The 19,647-nt window shown below is 38.9% G+C and overlaps 1 protein-coding gene across 2 annotated transcripts in view; it reads left to right on the forward strand.

Moving 5' to 3' along the window:
- Positions 1-19,647, forward strand: part of sft2d1 (SFT2 domain containing 1) — a 43,354-nt gene that overhangs the window by 15,755 nt on the left and 7,952 nt on the right. Inside the window, exons 3-6 of one of the 2 annotated variants that reach the window (XM_060925456.1) lie at positions 1,743-1,825; positions 11,861-11,942; positions 16,327-16,362; positions 16,488-16,546. In XM_060925456.1, the coding sequence (XP_060781439.1) occupies positions 1,743-1,825; positions 11,861-11,942; positions 16,327-16,362; positions 16,488-16,546 (260 nt within the window). The remainder of the gene's footprint in view (positions 1-1,742; positions 1,826-11,860; positions 11,943-16,326; positions 16,363-16,487; positions 16,547-19,647) is intronic. The other variant, XM_060925455.1, reaches the window with a different exon arrangement.

Below are 19,647 nucleotides of genomic sequence, written 5' to 3' on the forward strand. Positions count from 1 at the left end.
CACCACCCTAATTTGAGTAAAACTGAAAAATGTGTAATCGAAGTTATTATTAACCTTACTTTCACGTTCTAAGTTAAACAGATGTTATATTCAACTTTGTCTTGTCAACATTTTGGAAATTGTTTGTGTTCATTGAGATATTGTTTAAAATGTTACTTTTCAAAGGGGGTGCACTCATTTACGCTGAGCGAGGACGCGTTATCCTAATGGGCTTCATGGGCAGCTGCCCAGGGCCTCGGCCACTAGGGGGCCTCGGAGGTAGCGAGATCGGAAAATATGAAACGATATTTTCAGAAGTTTTGATCATATTGATAAAACTTTTGATGCATCTCGCCACCCGTAAGGTAGCCCACCTTGTCCCGTCGCATAAATCACCCATCATTGTCAATATGATCACTGTCCACCATGTCTTCACACGCTGCGCCAGCTTGAGTTCAATGATTTAATTAATGACTTCGCTTTCCAGAAAAGTAGGAAAGTGCCCTTGTAAGTTGACCCATGGCTGTCAAACTGAACGCGCAAAGCTGTGTGCCACTGCTGTTTGGGACATGCGTGTGTGAAAGGATGAAATGTTTCACATAGCCTAACATTTTGAGGTTTATTTCTGAGAAGCAAGATATTTTTCTTTCTTTTGTTTTCACAAGTTAAAAGTCGCCTGGATTCCCAAATGAAAACGAACGGTTATATACCAAATGAATGTTCTTGTTCTGAATACTAAAGAAACTGTTGTAGGCCTAGGTTATGTTCTTGACATGTTGTTCATTGACTCACTCATTCAAAGGCTTCTTGAGGCTAAACTTTAGTTAACCAGACTTGTTAACCATGATGTCTGATGGATTTTTTTCACCATGCAATTGCCTATTTCACCATTGCTTTTTCTCGATTAAATAGGCGTTGATGGATATAAAGTTTTATCGTTCAGTAGTATTTCTAATTGTGCCACTGTCATTATTTAAGTTTCTGTGTCTAGTTAGGTGGTGTTTACATTAGACCGTATCGTTTTCGTTGCGGATGCACTGTCCGTGCACATTAAAACGCCAGGAAACGACTCCACAGGCGGAACAATTTGAATCCGCCAGGGCCCACGTATTCAACCCAGTACGTATCTGATCCGGTGCTGTGTAAACATTGAGGAACGAGGATACGCAGTGCTGAGCTCTAGCTGACGTCATCATTGGACAACGTCACTGTGACATCCACCTTCCTGATTCACTGGTGTCATGTGACACGACAATGACATGTCATTGGTCATGTGACACGACTGCTGAAAAACGGCGCAGACTTCACTTCCTGCTATTTGTGTGTGTACGCGAATCGTTTTAAAAACGTTAATCTGATGATCCGCTGATTCGAAATAATGTAAACAGGTCCTCAGACAGGCACGTCCGAGGGAGTGAATTTGCTGAGCGCAGTTGACAACAGGCGGGGGTGGGACCTTGGGGGGGTGTCTGCCCAGGGCCTCGGCAAGGGTTAACGCGGCCCTGACGCTGAGCACTGTACATATGTTCAGAGCAGTGTAAACGCTGCCTTGTGCAGGATAGCAGTACGCCTCTGTGAAAAATAAAACTAAAACGCCACTAAGTGTCAGGATTTAACCAATATCCGGATCAATTCAGTACATTACTGCCTTTATTCCAGTGATGAATAACATCAGTGATTTTAATTGGTTGGTTTTATTTTTACACTGTTGTGCAGGTTCTCAGTGTTTTATTTTATAACACAATTTTTTTTTGGATTAACAGGGTACTGCACTACTCTTCCTGCCCAAAGGGATGCAGCTGTTTGCAGTATTTTACACATTAGGAAACCTTGCAGCTCTGGCTAGGTAAGATGCATCTTAAAAACATGATGGGCTCATGCTTAACTTCCCTCTTCTAATCACCACCACAAGATGGTGCTACATACTGTAGCATCAGCAGATTTCACCACACACACACTATTTGTAGACATGAGGCTTGCCCCAGAGTGGCCGTCTTGGCAGTTACTGATCGAGGCTTTAATCATTAATGCACAGCCTTTACGTGACCAATCCCACGTGCTTTTGTCTGTCAGTTCAATGGCGGTCTGTTGATTATCCACTTGGTGTTTCACTGTTGTGCAAACGTCCCAAAATATGCCAAGTTTCTCTCCATGGAAACACTGTCCTGTAATGCAAGTGACGCCGTAGTATGTGATCTCTGCCCTCAAACACCTGCATTTCTTTATAAGGCCTGTAGTAGTCCATATTCAGACTTTTGTCACCCATGTGTCGAAATGTGTCCTAAATAAAACGGCCAGCACGATTCGCCCAAATCCATGTCTTTTCTTTGGTCGCGTGTTCTCGAGTAATTCTATGTAGACCGAATATACTCCTTAGTTTTAGCCTTGCACTACAGATTTACGCAATGTATTAAATTAATGCGGTGTTGGTGTCCTTTCACAAGAAATCAGCAAGAAGAATCACCCACCCACATGTACGCAGAGCGAGCCAGTGTCCCCTTGATTGCGTGACAATCGAGAGCTTGCATGCATGGAACACAATGTTTTTGTGTTGCCAGGAGATCTGGGTCATTAGTTCGGTTCAGCATGAATAGTCAGGTCTGTCTGGTTTTCTCAAGTCGCCACAGGATCATCGCTCAAACCCGGCGGGAATATCAGGGTTATCCTCTGTGAGGGAGCTTGTTTGGTTCCGGTATCTTTTGCCACCTTGCTCTTTACGAGCAGTCATAAAAAGAGACGTTAAACAAAGTCTGACTGCCCCCATTTAAAACAGATACGATCCCAATCGAGTTTTAGTCCTTCAGCTCCTCTGAATTCTTTTGAAGGCACGAGTGCTGAGAATTCAAACAGTGTGTCTTCTGTCGTATTCCCGTACACCACTGCTTATATATGTGGCCCGAGCAGCACCAGGCTGCTGTGACAGCACTTCATATCAGTCATCAGTTATGCAGGAACCAGGAAGAGGCCAAATCATTAACTGGAGTCGAGAATGTACAAAAATGGCCCAGAATTTCCCTGGCATCCATCTTCACTGCCCCGTGGTTGTTGTCAGAACTCTGTCTTGGGGGCGGGGGATTGTACTAAACTGTATTTATCCACAGTGTTGCGGTACGTTTTGCATCTCCAGTATTTTATTAATCTTGGCTGAATATAGTGTCAGCTTAAAGTGATTTTAAGCTACATAATTGGACCTTTTTAATTGTTTTTAGAGCTTTAAAGGAACACTATATGAAGCTTTCATTATAGACCTAAAAACTAAAATTACTTGTCTCTATTTTGATTTGAGTCATTTTGACTATGCTTGTAGTTTATGGTATAGTGGACTTATAAAAAGATCTCAATCCAGATTACAAGTGGCTCAGAATAGGGTTATTGGATTCATGTTGGGCGGCACGGTGGTGTAGTGGTTAGCGCTGTCGCCTCACAGCAAGAAGGTCCAGGTTCAAGCCCCGTGGCCGGCGAGGGCCTTTCTGTGCGGAGTTTGCATGTTCTCCCCGTGTCCACGTGGGTTTCCTCCGGGTGCTCCGGTTTCCCCCACAGTCCAAAGACATGCAGGTTAGGTTAACTGGTGGCTCTAAATTGAGCGTAGGTGTGAATGTGAGTGTGAATGGTTGTCTGTGTCTATGTGTCAGCCCTGTGATGACCTGGCGACTTGTCCAGGGTGTACCCCGCCTTTCGCCCGTAGTCAGCTGGGATAGGCTCCAGCTTGCCTGCGACCCTGTAGAACAGGATAAAGCGGCTAGAGATAATGAGATGAGATGAGATTAATGTTGAACCTCCTTCCATATAGTCATATTGATGTTGAAGAGTTTGGGGAAGTTAATGTTACCTGTTAATTATCGAGTCAGACAATTGAAGTTGAACCACGTGTATGATGTTTACGTCAATAACGCCCCCGAATATATGAAGGCTAATTTCCAGTTGTCTTCAGTTCAGTGTACCAGAAATAGTTTTGGCTGTTTTACTATCCATCATGTTGGTTCTTTTAGTAAAGACAGAGGTTTATTTATTTATTTATTTTTTATAATACTGGTGCTAAGTTTTATGGAATGAGATTTACCGGTTTCTCTCAGATTGTTGGGGACGAAAGATTCTTTTAAGAAAGTTGTTAAAGAATTCTTTGTCACAAATTTTAATCAATTTATGTATTAGCCTTATTTGTTAATTTTTTTTGTTAATCACTTGCTATGCCTACTTGTTTTTTTTGTTTTTGTTTTTTTTTAAGTGCATATCACGGGTAAATTCAGGAGCAAGATCAATGTAATTCTCTTATTTTATATTAAACTTTGGTCAAATATCTGTCACATTTTGTGCAATTTATTTTTTATTTATTTATTTTTAAACCTTGTGCAATACCAGAAAAATTTAGTTGAAATCAAGCCATTTGAGGTGAATTGGTCCGCCTCTGAAAAAACTTGGTGTTTGGATTTCCCGGCAAACATTGATTTTCGTGACATCATGCGCGGGACGCCTCCTTCTGAATCCTACGTCAGCGCTGGTTTGTTTGAGAAAACGACCTGGTAGTTTTCTGCAAATTTCTTCAACGTTATCACGTAATTATTAAAATGGTTAACAGATGTATCGTAGGAGGGTGTAGCAACACCAATCTTGATGGGATTAGTACTCATCGTTTCCCAAAAGACCGGACAATGAGAGAGAAATGGGAGCGCTTCGTGGGAGGCACCCGGAAAAAGCCGAGGACCAAAGCAGAGCCGAGAAAAAGACCAAAAAAATCGGCGATTCACAAGTCGACTGTTGCCAGGGTAAGAAATAAGAGAGACTATACTCTAAATTGGGTGTTCCTGTGTTTGTGTGGTACACGGATAATGTTATATGTTGACACACACAAAAGTAAACAACACGAAAGTGCTGGGCGATGATAAACTTACTTCACATGTATCAAGGGATCTGTGTGTCAGGGCTTGAGATCTTGGGAGCTGTCAGACACATTAAATGTACATACAACCCTGCTTAGCTGATTCCATGTGTGTAGCTTATGAAATCTTTCTCCTACAGTAGCCAGTACTCTTCTAAATGAATAAATATATAAATACATAATAGTAATTAGAAAAAATATGATTTATGTAACAGTAGATAGATGAGCATTGATACATGAAGCCATGGGTTTAGAAGCTCAGGCGCCAATTCCATACTTCAGTGCAAAATCGTCAGCTGCTAAACTTGGTCTACACAGGCTGTGCACTGAAACCGTGCAAACTCTCGCAGCCTGCTGGCGCTTCCGCAGGTGACGTCATGAATCTGGCTCCAGACTCACTTGGGATTTTTCCAGACGCGTTTTGTTGTTTTTTTTCTGCTGTAGACAGATGGCCTTGTGCAAAATTACCCTTCTGGATGAGCGTGTAAAGGGACATACTTTCATATATAAAAAAAAAAACAACAACATGAAATTGGTCCAGGATATGCACTTTAAATCCTGAGGACCACAATGGAAATAAGTTTTATGCTTTATTGTGCTATCCTCAGCAATGCCTATTTTATGTGTTTTATGTACATGTACTTTTATTGCCAAATAAAATCAATTTCCATGAAGAAAGATGCATATTACAGGTACCAAAGATTCCTTCAGGGTACTACCCTAGAATCACGGTATAGTTTATTACCTTTTTCACTGAAAGTGTAGGCATAAGATAAGCCATTTATATTTAGAGTTGGATTTACATTTTAGTCATTTGGTAAATGCCTTTATCCAACGTGATTAACAATCAAGGCAGTATATTGCTGGGTTCCACATGTCACATCCGCCTCATTCGTTATTCAGAACTTTAGCTGGTGGTCTACCAAAGCTCAGTTGACAAAGTGCTTGTACGGAGAAGGTGCATTGCTCGCATGAAAAAATGCCTTACACTTGCATTGTTTTAGGTTGCTCGAATCGATCAAACCATGAAACTGATAAGTTTCTTCAGGGTTCCCTGTGAACTAATAAAAAAAAAAAAAAGGGTGAACGAACACAGGAGTTCACAAAAAGACGTCCAGAAAGGTGGCTTTTGAACCTCTCGCTGAAATCGAAGTGAGTCGAGTCGAAGCATGCTCGAGTTTGCAGTGATTACTTGGTGAAAGGTTTGTATCTCTCTCAGCTACGTCCTTAGTGCTTTCCAAATACTGCGCTTTTCTTGCTATGTGTCGTTATTTGACGATGCTGCTTTTTTTTTTTTTTTTTTTTTTTTAAAGTTACGAAGCGCTAAAGTCCCCAGCTGTTTTTGTTTCCTCCTCACAAAGTCCATATGCATGAAGGTCACGACAAAATTCTTCCCCAGCCGTACGGTTACAATGCGCCGTGATCACTTCTCCGTCTTGTTTAACTAAGATCCAGGTCTTTAAAGGGGTTTCTGATGATCTTTGTGAATGATTTACCTGAGAGATAAGAGCCAACACAAGTGAGAATCAAGCCAACTGTCTGTTTACACTTTAACTTGCAGCATTTTGTTGTAAAGACGCGAACGAAAAGCTTTAAAATGCTTGTACGGGCAAAAACAATACAGGATTCATTGGGCAGCGACTTGATAGCGAGGTCCTTTACCCAGCCACGTACAAAACAGTCATAAGCCTCCATACTCTTCCACGCTTTCATCTGTTTGGCGGTGTAGAAGGACGTCTGCAACAGGGCAATTCCATGTAAATGTCAACCTCACCATGCAAAAATAAAGCAACATGTAATACATCAAAACCACTCCCAGAGATATCACCTAGGCCTGTATTTTACAGATGTGAATAAGTTGAACCAATTTGTAAACAACCTAATGTGTCACTGTCAGTCTTTCTTTCTTATAATGTAAAACCCAAGCTAAAATCAACTTTGATCATGTACAATTCTATATTATTGCCACAAGCCACAGAAATGTATGCTAAAATCCACAAAACAACAAAACAATAACCATCCTAAATATTATTTAAGAACTTTGATAGTTTTAGCTGATATTTAGAGAGTTTTTCAAAGGGTTATGGTGGTTAAATTGCTGATTTTCTAAACATATGCCATGTCTATTTCAGACGTGTCACATCCATAACGGAATTTCGTCACATCCATAACGCTGACTTTTCCTTCCGAAACTCTGCATGAAATACAAAATATTTTAAACAAAGATTTTTTAATATTCACCTTGGACCCCTCTATCAAATGGATCTCTCCATTTCGACATTAGGTTTACAATTTCACAGAGTTTGATAAAAATGTACAGTTACCCAAGAAAAGTGATACTTTTTCTGTCACATCCATAACGCATCTTTTATTGGCATTTTCTGGCATGCCCTAGATGTACTATGGGAATTGTTCTTGTTCTATCACTTCTCCAGTATGGTACAGCCTTAAAATATGCAACACCTGTTTAAATACTGGGAGACAATAAAACATGCACTGGGTCATTTGTTGCCATTTTGAGTTCAAGTGTCACGTCCATAACGCTGGAATTGCTCAACACCAGATAGTTCGAGATGTCGGGGAACTCGACTGAAGGGTAGTTTTCGAGATCGTATGACGCAACCTTCTTTCCCAGACTGTAGGGTGCATCAGTTGCCCCCTAAAGATGAAAAGTTCCTCCGATCATGATGCATTTTTGTTTTTATGTTCCTTCTGGTAAGAATACACACTGGGTGAAATATTTTGACAAAATTCAAAAGTTTAATGGTGGCACCAGGAGCTCAAAGTTATGGAAAAAGCTGCTATTTTATGACAAAATTTCAATCACTTTTCATGAAACATTATGGCACCTTATAGAGTATACCAAATATCTTAGATACACATTTTTAGTCCATATTCTAAATATATTATCAAGCACAGTTTGAGTTTTAGCTGTTCATTGAATCATTGTTCAACTACTTTTAAACAATACAAATGTATTATGAATCACATTAATGCTTCTCAATCCCTTGCAAAGGTTCTTAACATGATCTTTGGCTCACAAGAAATCAATATTTGAATTGAAAATTGACAACATAACCATAGAAAGAGTTTATGAAAAAATTTCTGGGTGTGATTTGATCATAAAATCTGTTGGAAACCACATATTAATCATGTTAAAGCAAAAATAGCAAAGATTACTGCAATTTTGGGGAAATCAAGACACATTCTGGACTAGAAATCACTGCATACTCTGTATAATGCACTCATACTTCCATATCTGAGCTACTGTGTGGAGATATGGGGTAATACCTACAAATCTAACCTGCAGCCGTTATGCACGTTACAAAAAGGAGCAATAAGAATCGTCAATAATACGGGATATCTTGAGCATACAAACGCATTATTCGTAAAAGCACGCACTCTGAAATTCACAGATCTGAATTCACAAGACTGCACAAATTCTGTATAAAGCAAGACATAACCTTCTTCCGGGTGAGGTACAAAATATGTTTATGGAATGGCAGGGTGGGTATAACCTGAGAGGGGAAATGAATTTTAAGAGAGTAAATGTTAGAACAGCTATGAAAAGTATGTGCATAACAGTCTGTGGGGTGCAATTGTGGAATGGTCTGGATAATGAACTCAAAAATAGCACCAACATAAAACCTGTTTAAAAAATTATATAAAAACATGTTACTAAAAATATGAGAATGAGGACAGGCAGACTATATAGGTGATGATGAAATTGAGAGTAAGTCTGTGACTGGTCTTGTATTTTGTATATAGTTATAGGTAGGTGTATATGTATGTACTGTATAGATGTATTATATGTGTGTATATATGCATAACAAGTATCTGTATATATGATTTTGATTTGGCCGATATTATACCATGTCGGTATGTCTTGGTATGGGTGTTTTTGTTTTTTTTTTTTGTTTTTTTTTTTTGTTGCTTTTGTTTTCTTTTGTGTGTATATATAGTTTATTATGGTGGAAAGTGACATTTTGATTAGTGGTGGTATAGAGGGTTAGGATTGGATAAGTTATTACTTCTTCCTATTCCTTTCTGAACATTGTTATTGTCTTGTGGCTACGCTATTCTGTTTGTTTATGACGATGTTTTGATTATTGCATTTTTTTTATTTAATTTTTTTTTTTATTTTTAGATCTTCTTTATTGTTCAGAATAATCAATCAATAAATGGAGTCCAACATTGTGATTCAAACCTTACACAAAAACATAAAGTAAGCGGTTTTTGGCAAAAAAATGAACCTCATGGTGCCACCATTAGACTTTTGAATATGGTCAAAAAATTTTACAGGATGTCTTTATTGGTGAAAAGGAACACCCAAACAAAAATGCATCAGATTTTATGAAAGTGAGGGCAACTGATGCACCCTACTGTAGGGGTCGATTCCATTGCGCATAGCAATCTTCTGAGTATATCTAAAGCCAGCAGTGGCTTCTAGATTAGGAGCGTACTCTGATAACTTATCGCTAGTTGTTTGCACTACAGCAGCTGTTTAGACCACCAGCTATTTCACTTCTTGTAAAACTGCTAAGAAAAGTCACGTGACTGAAACCCAGCAATAGTCTGTTTGGTGTCTCGGTGTGTTCACCATGTCAGATCTCCCAATCCTCAGCTTCCCTCCCCATTTTGTGTAGGAGTGCTGCATTTTAACATCACTGAAAAATACACCAAAATAATTTTTTCCTCCTCCAATAAAAGAGGGAGATGAGGCAGTTGACATGAATTTGGAATGATTTGTCAGTTGTATAGGTATTTTTCTGCATGGAGTGTTTTTGAACTTTCTCATATAACTGACACCATCTAAAAGCCCCGCCCCCTGCTTCCAGTCTTGCATTAGTAATCTTTCAACAATTTCTCTCACATCAACTCACTTTTCTCACTTGAAGTTACTATGGCGGGAGGAATGAGGGAAAATCCAGCCTTTTAACTGAAATTTTGTCATTGAAAAAAAACCAAACCCTTTTTACTAATCTTTACAAGGTGCCAATAATTGTTGGGCACTATATATAATGTACATATATCAATAAAATTTCTCACACGGCCAAGAAGATAAATGCATTATGTACACTGGGCATTTTCACTGAACAGTAATTGGCATTTTTTTTTTTTTTTTTTAAATGTCTTGCTGTGCACATTAGGGTGCATCAGTCGCCCTCACTTTCATAAAATCTGATGCATGTTTGTTTGGGTGTTCCTTTTCACCAATAAAGACATCCTGTAAATTTTTTGACCATATTCAAAAGTCTGATGGTGGCACCATGAGGTTCATTTTTTTGCCAAAAAACGCTTATTTTATGTTTTCGCATAAGGTTTGAATCACAATGTTGGACTCCATTTATTGATTTCTTGTGAGCCAGAGATCATGTTAAGAACCTTTGCAAGGGATTGAGAAGCATTAATGTGATTCATAATACATTTGTATTGTTTAAAAGTAGTTGAACAATGATTCAATGAACAGCTAAAACTCAAACTGTGCTTGATAATATATTTAGAATATGTACTAAAAATGTGTATCTAAGATATTTGGTATACTCTATAAGGTGCCATAATGTTTCATGAAAAGTGATCGAAATTTTGTCATAAAAGTCATAAAATAGCAGCTTTTTCCATAACTTTGAGCTCCTGGTGCCACTATTAAACTTTTGAATTTTGTCAAAATATTTCACTGTGTGTTTTCTTACCAAAAGGAACATAAAAACAAAAATGCATCATGATCGGAGGAACTTTTCATTTTTAGGGGGCAACTGATGCACCCTAGGCGGCACGGTGGTGTAGTGGTTAGCGTTGTCGCCTCACAGCAAGAAGGTCCGAGTTCGAGCCCCGTGGCCGGCGAGGGCCTTTCTGTGTGGAGTTTGCATGTTCTCCCCGTGTCCGCGTGGGTTTCCTCCGGGTGCTCCGGTTTCCCCCACAGTCTAAAGACATGCAGGTTAGGTTAACTGGTGACTCTAAATTGACTGTAGGTGTGAATGTGAGTGTGAATGGTTGTCTGTGTCTATGTGTCAGCCCTGTGATGACCTGGCGACTTGTCCAGGGTGTACCCCGCCTTTCGCCCGTAGTCAGCTGGGATAGGCTCCAGCTTGCCTGCGATCCTGTAGAACAGGATAAAGCGGCTACAGATAATGAGATGAGATGATGCACCCTAGTGCACATGTTTGTTTCACATGAGCAGTTTTTGTTCGTGAAGGAACAGTGCTCTTAATCTCGTCTTCTCGGAGGTCAACAATGACGTCTTCTGTCTGGTGGCATAGACATTTGCTCCTTAGTGCGACGCATGTGACATGACTCCTGCTCATGCATTAGGTCTTCACTAATCTAATATATGCTTCAGTTAGTCTGCTTGAGTAACACACTTTGGAGATCCTCAGGGGACTAGTCTCATACTGTTCCTGGTCACGTCAGGAAAGAGGAAGGGAGAAGAAGAAATCTCAGTGACGCTAATATTGATTTAAAATTCCCGGTGCGGTTTACCTTCGTCACCCATAAAAATCAAATGCATTGTGGGTTCAGGCCTTTTTTTTTTTTTTTTTTTTTAAATTCATGTCTGATATTTACAAAATGTAATAAATTTTGCAAGTTCTAAATGTTTAACTGACCTCATATCGATGGGTCTTAAAGGAAAACCCTGTGTAAATAAAGTGGAAAAACCTGAGTGCAGATGCATGACACAATTAAGCAGTAACATCCTGCTATACTCTGTCTTACGAATGAACAGTTTTTGGACTGGTGTGTTAGACGGCGCTCTCCATCATCGTCAGTACACCAGCTGAAGGAATATCTTTGGTAGAATAGTACTCCCCCCACCAGTACACAGACTTTTGAAGCTGTTCTGCTGGCTCGTGGTGGTCCAGCAGCTTACTTTGTTGGTATTTCCTTTTGTCACATGTCTGTTTCAATACATGATCTCATTTATATATTACCGTGCCATCAGCTCTCCTTTTTCTGTCTTGAGAAGCTTGTATTTAACACTAGACCTGTATAATCTGCTTCCTCCAGCACCTGTTTCCTGATGGGCCCAGTGAAACAGCTGAAGCGCATGTTTGAGCCGACCAGACTCATAGCCACCTGTGTCATGCTGGTAAGGTTCAAGCTGTTAACTGACAAGTGTGTGTCCTAACTGCACTGCTGACCTGTTTTTCTCGCTTACGTCTCTGGATTTGGCTTTAGTTTGCCTGGAAAGCATTAACATCTGTTGCACAGTGACCCAGAAAAGTTTCACAGCACTGTGTGTTTATATTTCTGTGCTCAAACTATCTTGTATACACATTTAAACAACCCTGCTTGTCGATGTGATCGTAAATACCTTATATACTGGTAATTGTTACTTTTAGAAGTTTCTTGAATATCTCTACACCTTCACTATTGATAAATGCCGACAGCTATGGAGTGGAGATTTGCGTCCAATACAGAATAACTGGTTAACTGCTAAAAATGTCATTTGCATTTGTCACAAGAAGATACACGTGAGATTTCTGATTCAGATACTTGATTTACACTACCGTTCAAAAGTTTGGGGTCACCCAGACAATTTTGTGTTTTCCATGAAAAGTCACACTTTTATTTACCACCATAAGTTGTAAAATGAATAGAAAATATAGTCAAGACACATTTTTCTGGCCATTTTGAGCATTTAATCGACCCCACAAATGTGATGCTCCAGAAACTCAGGCCCTGTCCACACGGCAACGGATTCAGGTGACTCCGATACAATTGCTTATCGTTTAGGCCTGGCGTCCACACGGCACCGGCGTTTTGGGTGCACAAAACGCAGTCTTTTTGAGAACGGGTTCCAGAGTGGAAAGATCTGGCAACGTTGCCGTTGCGAAGTCATCTGGATGAGTAGAACGGATTTGTTTACGATGACGTCACAACCACATGACTGTGAGTGCTTCACGCTGGGTAGAAGTGTAACGAATTTGATGCGAGTTGTCAACAAATCCTATAACTTGGTTCATGAAACGCGCTTACAAAATATTTTCACTGTGAATATTTATTGTGTAATGGTGCAAAGTGAGAGAGAGAGAGAGAGAGAGAGAGACTCTGCCCTTAGGGCAGAGTCAATCCCGCCAGCAAAAATAGGGGGAAAAAAAAGGAGCGATCTCACCTCTTCAGATGTTGGTTTAAGTCCTACAATACATTCCTCAAAAAGGGCGTAGAAGAGCAAATTAATCCATCAACGTGTATCATTCAATTTATTCCGGACCATTAAAGACGCTGCCTTCCGCGTAGAATCATACGTCATCCTCGTCGCCATATTGGATAGGTCAAAGCGGAGAATAAAGATTCATGTGCTGCGTTTAACTGTACCAACAGGTTACCGTCCAAATGAGATCATATGGGATTACCTTTCACAGGTGAGAAACAACAAATTAATCCATCAACGTGCATCATTCAATTTATTCCGGACCATTAAAGACGCCGCCTTCCGCGTAGAATCATGTCATCCTCGCCGCCATTTTGGAGAGGTCAAAGCGGAGAATAAAGATTAGCTGCGTTTAACTGTACCAACAGGTTTGCCGTCCAAACGAGATCACATGGGATTACCTTTCACAGGTGAGACTGGAAAAATACTTTTCATTGTATTTAGTCATTATAATGTAATTTTACAAACAGATTTTCCTGACTTTGTGGCTAATATGAAGTCTCGCGCATAATAGTTTATGCGCATGCGTCCTTACTACTTCTATTGTTCTGGTGTCTCCGAAGGGACCGTCTTACAGCGCCCCTAGAGGTGTGGCATGTGTATTGCATCGTTTTCAGCAAGCGTTGCGTTGCCATATGTACCTGATATTTTACTGATTGTTGCCCATTTGGACGCGATATATTTTTAAATAACATCTTGTTGCTGTTGTCGTGTGGATGTAGCCTCAATCTGCTCAAAGGAAGGTCAGTTTTATAGCTTCTCTAAAGAGCTAAACTGTTTTCAGCTGTACTAACATGATTGTACAAGGGTTTTCTAATCATCCATTAGCCTTCTGAGGCAATGAGCAAACACATTGTACCATTAGAACACTGGAGTGAGAGTTGCTGGAAATGGGCCTCTATACACCTATGGAGATATTGCACCAAAAACCAGACATTTGCAGCTAGAATAGTCATTTACCACATTAGCAATGTATAGAGTGGATTTCTGATTAGTTTAAAGTGATCTTCATTGAAAAGAACAGTGCTTTTCTTTCAAAAATAAGGACATTTCAAAGTGACCCCAAACTTTTGAACGGTAGGGTGCATGTTGTCATATTCTGAGGTGGTTTTTTTTTTTTTTTTTTTTGTGACGTTAAAAATGACTCGCTTGGTTCTAAAATCTGACTGGCTGAACCTTGTTCAGTGCTGTTGTGAAATTCTTGATGGATGTATATCTGTGACTGATTTTTAAAAATACTTGAATTTTTTACTAATGTGCCAAGTTCTGTCCAAAGCAGAAGAAATGTTTATTGTGGATGTTATTTACAGTGAATGTAGTTATGGATTTTTCTCTGGATTTTTTTTTTTTCCCTCCCCATATTGTATTGGTCACTGTTTTATAAAACCTTTAAGCCGTGAACCAAGTGATGATAAATCAACATGGCTGCTCTCAGCATCAACAGTAAACAAAGTAGCAGTTCTTGCCTTTTTAAATGGGTTTTGAGGTACAATGTACAATTATTTGCTTTAGATCATACACATTTTGTTAAATCTATATTACTGACTATACGTATAGGTCAGTTTTGCAGAGCGAAATGTATATTGGCTGTGATTTTTGTTGTTAATGAAAGATGAACATTGAGGCTTCCCTTTTTGTTTGAGGGTCCCCCCCCCCCAACCTCCTAGCCTAAATGCATGGAAAATGAAACACAATTGCCAGATACTGCTGAAGTTTTCCAGCCCAAAATATGTTCAAAACCCACCAAAATGCACTTGAAACCGCCCAACTGGGCGGGAAACCTCCCAATCTGGCAACACTGCCAGTATTCCGGAGGGGGTCTACTAGTAGCTATGCCGGATCCAAAGACAGTCCTCCTGTCAGAACATGTTATGAAATGACATAAGATAAAAGTACGTAGAGCTATAGATTCTACATGATGTTCATAAACGTAATCATAAAGTCGGCATATCATCAGTCATGTATTTGCTTGTGAAAGCTTGCGGCTTTCATGTAACTGTCGCCTAGCAACAAGAGGCAAAGGGTAAAGAGGGTAGGCTATCATAGATTCTATTCGGAAGAGATCAACACAATTCTAGACTCCCAGAAGAGGAAGAGCTAGCACTAGAGAGTTCACCGGCGTTTTCATGCGCCATTTCCATTGAGTAGAACCAGAGTAGAACAGCCAGTGAACCGCAGCGTGTTCTTCCGCTGACGTCACAACATGGCCGCGAGCCACGGACCCAGTTTTCTTGCGCTGTGCAATTAAAAGTTGGATATTTGCGTAACAACAGCTTCTTTTCACGTAATTATAACAGAAATCTAACGTTTGCCATGTTGTATAGTTTATTTAAGAAATTGCATAGTCATGTTCGTGTCATCAGCCCGTTAATGTGATTCATAATACATTTGTATTGTTTAAAACTAGTTGAACAGCTAAAACTCAAACTGTGCTTGATAATATATTTAGAATATGTACTAAAAATGTGTATCCAAGATATTTGGTATACTCTATAAGGTGCCATAATGTTTCATGAAAAGTGATCGAAATTTTGTCATAAAAGTCATAAAATAGCAGCTTTTTCCATAAGTTTGAGCTCCTGGTGCCACCATTAAACTTTTGAATTTTGTCAAAATATTTCACCCGGTGTGTTTTCTTACCAAAAGGAACATAAAAACAAAAATGCATCATGATCGGAGGAACTTTTCATTTTTAGGGGGCAACTGATGCACCCTATTACGTATGAGTCTTTTGAAACTGCACTCATTTTCAAATGTATGCTGATCAATATTCACTGAACATCTCCTGCCTCACAAACCCACAGTCACTCAGACCCTTGCCAACTTTTTAGCATTTTTCAAAATTATGCAGTGGGTTGAGTTGGGCTTAGAGTTGGGCATGAATTTGCACTTTTAATATGCCATATAAATCAAAGCTGTTTTCATGAAGTCAGTGTACTAATCTTAACTAACTTCACGAGCTAGTTTGTGGGTAAAATTCTTCCATGTACCAGGTCCTTGTGTATTCTGGGACATGACCAATCCAAGGCCATGGAGCTTATATAGTCACAAAACAAAGTGAGCTTAGACATTTTAATACCCCCTAAATTAAGTCTGATCAAAGAGAGACGACTTCTTTTTTTCCTCAGTTACTTAATTTGACCGAAACGCATATCCGCCCATTATTCAAGAAGTATTAACCTTTTTTCACATTTGAGTTCAAGGATAACTTATAGATGTTTGCTGTTACGCTGGGGGTTTTTTTTTTTTTTTGGTTCCATTAAGCATGACATGATTTTTATTTATTTTTGTTTTTTCCCCTTCCCCTCTTCCTCTCCAGCTTTGCCTTGTCCTGACCTTATGTGCAGTCTTTTGGGTAAGCAGCTTTGTATAATATGTTGGTTTAACAACAGTGTTGACTTGTGCTAGAACTCATGACTGTAATTAACACATTGCAAACTGTAAAACACTCTCTGAATAGTTTTCCCTTTTTCCTCATAGTGGCATAAAAAGGGGCTGGCTGTCATCTTCTGCATTTTACAGTTCTTAGCTATGACATGGTAAGTAGGATGGTATTAATGGTTGTCCAATTCCAAACCTTTGACTTGTTTTATAATTTTTTTTTTTTTAAACTAAAAATTAATGAAGGGCTTCTACAGAAACATGAAAATGTATTTAAGTAGCTACCATTCCCCCCCGTACATAGAAATGTGTTAACTTGCACATTCCATCCTAAGGGGTAGATTGAGATTATTACTTTAAGAAAACTGAACCATAACACAGTAACGTTCTATATAACACTACAGCATTTACAAATGTATGTCAGCTGAGCCTTAACTATCCCTTTAGGGAGTAAAGTCACATTCAGGCACAGCGTACCCTGCGACTGGAAATCAGCCTGGCACTGACTTCCTTTTCTGCTGGACCACTGCCATCTGTGAGCTCCTGTGGCTAACTGTGCCTGATTTGGCTTTAATTAAGCCAGGCAGGTTGCTATTAACTGCATGCTGTTCATACAGGCAACAAGAAATCAAGCAAACAGAATTAAAAATATCCAAGGTGAGGAACAGGATGGGTGGCAGAGCAAACAACAAAACTACACCTAAATAACGGATTAGATTCATGCTATATATTGTAAAGCAAAATATGCAGCAAAAAGCACTTTAATTTTTGCTTTTATAACATGGTCAGCAGTGATGCAAGTGCACAATCCTCTTCAGAATGATTGGCACCCTGGGTAGAGATGGGTTTTAAAAAATAAAGGTTATGAAAAATGCTTCGTTGGCTTAATCCTACACAAAAAATGAAAAAGGTTGGAGAAATCTAAGGTTTTATTCTAAAGAATAAAAAAAATTTTAGTCTTAAAGTTCACCAGAAGAACTCTCACCGGCATATCGGAGCCTAATCTAGGACGTGTAATACGCGGTTTTTATCTGTCTGTCGCACATCCACTTTTTGGGCACGAGAGTGATATCGCGTATCTTCATTTTGTCGCGCATTTATAAGTAGAGAGCGTGTAGTCGCGTTTTACTGAATCTTGTGCGTATCAATTTGTCAGCACCAGCTAGTAAGCACTGCGGTAAATATAGTGTTGTTTACACACCAATCGCAAAATATCGGAAAGGACCAAAGTATTCCGAATGGTTTATTTAGCAGGTAAAACAGTTTTGTGAACTATTATATCATTGGTCACTGAACCGGAAGACAGTGTATCTCAACCAATCGTGTGAAGTGTTTTAAAAATACCCAAAAGCACATGGCATACCGTTCTGTCTCATCCAAACATAACAATAAGTTTGTGTACAAATATGATCTTAGAGTAATTATATGACAGTGTGAAGACATACCGAGTCATTTGATTCTGATTGATAATGGGTTTTGAAGTTTGAATTTAATATTTTCCTAATGCCAATATACAATTAGTTTGATAATGTTTGGTATTATGTAAGTTTTATTTAAAAATATTATGAAATGTATTTAATCTGTTGTGTAATTGTAGGTACTGTAAGATTGTAAATGATAGAGATTATATACTTTTTAGGAAGTCTGAATTTTGAGATTATCTCCAGGCATTTATGTCAAAATCTAGTTTAAACATGGGTAGATTGTTTGTTTAATGTTTTTCACTTCCATGAAAGGTGGTCTGAACAAAACAAATATGATAGCATTTTTAAATATTTGATAGTGATTTTATTTTATTCAGAAAGTCAGATTTTTCATCTTATTATGAATTAATAGTGGGAAGACTACATGGATTTTAGACTTAACTATATCAAATGATGCAATATTAACCTAGTCATATTTGATATGCAATATTATACTACTGGTGGTCAAATTGGTAAAAATAGGCTAGTCACATGATTCATAGTAAAACAGTAACCTAGTCATATAACAGAAAACTCGTCATATTTGTAAGGTTTTGCAGTATATAATTCTTCATATAGTTTTTGATCTAAAATCTTTACATTTTTAAAGTTCAGATCTGATCATAATGTTTGTGCAATACTATAAACTGCGGATAAGTGTTTGCTGATATGGTTTTCATATCACTGTATTAAAGGATATGTATAGTGCCATAATTGATATTATATAGATTAACAACTGATATGAATGTTTGTTACATGTATTTAGTTTTATTCATAAAACTGTTCTGTTTATAGATGTACTCTTGAAAATATCTACCAATGTATTACTTATTTTTCTGTCCCCACGAACTGGAACAAATGAGGGATATTTTTACCCATGTTAATATTTTCTGTCCTCTGTTTCTACAACTAGTGAGGGATCTGTCCCCTATTTTCAAATTCCTAGATTAGGCTCTGCATATAAATATGATGTGACAGAACGGCCAAGTTCCCTTAGTCGTTCAACATGACAATTAGAAAAATGCACAAATGAAACGAGAGTGTTTGTTTTTAAATGCTGTAAATCAGGAAATGGCTATTTTACAAAAAAAAAATAATACCTCCAGTGCATGCTTGAAAATGGCCCAGTCTGCTGAGAAGGATATAGTTAAGAGGTTTAAAAGAACTGGAGTTGTGATGAACCTGCATGGAGAAGTTCAGAGTAAAGAGGATGGTTAAAGAGGCAGAAGATTCTCCAAGGTTTCCAGTTTGAAGAGGATGGTAGTATTTTGGGGTCTCCAAATCTACAGCTAGACTATATATATATATATATATATATATATATATATATATATATATATATATATATATATATATATAATCTCATTATCTCTAGCCGCTTTATCCTTCTACAGGGTCGCAGGCAAGCTGGAGCCTATCCCAGCTGACTACGGGCGAAAGGCGGGGTACACCCTGGACAAGTCGCCAGGTCATCACAGGGCTGACACATAGACACACAACCATTCACATTCACACCTACAGTCAATTTAGAGTCACCAGTTAACCTAACCTGCATGTCTTTGGACTGTGGAGGAAACCGGAGCACCCGGAGGAAACCCACGCGGACACGGGGAGAACATGCAAGCTCCACACAGAAAGGCCCTCGCCGGCCACGGGGCTCGAACCCAGGACCTTCTTGCTGTGAGGCGACAGCGCTAACCACTACACCACCGTGCCGCCCATATATATATATATATATATATATATATATATATATATATATATATAAAAAATTTTTTTAAATTCCTTGTTATTAT

This window comes from Neoarius graeffei, chromosome 7 (genome assembly GCF_027579695.1).
Source record: "Neoarius graeffei isolate fNeoGra1 chromosome 7, fNeoGra1.pri, whole genome shotgun sequence".
NCBI classification, from domain to species: Eukaryota; Metazoa; Chordata; class Actinopteri; order Siluriformes; family Ariidae; genus Neoarius; species Neoarius graeffei.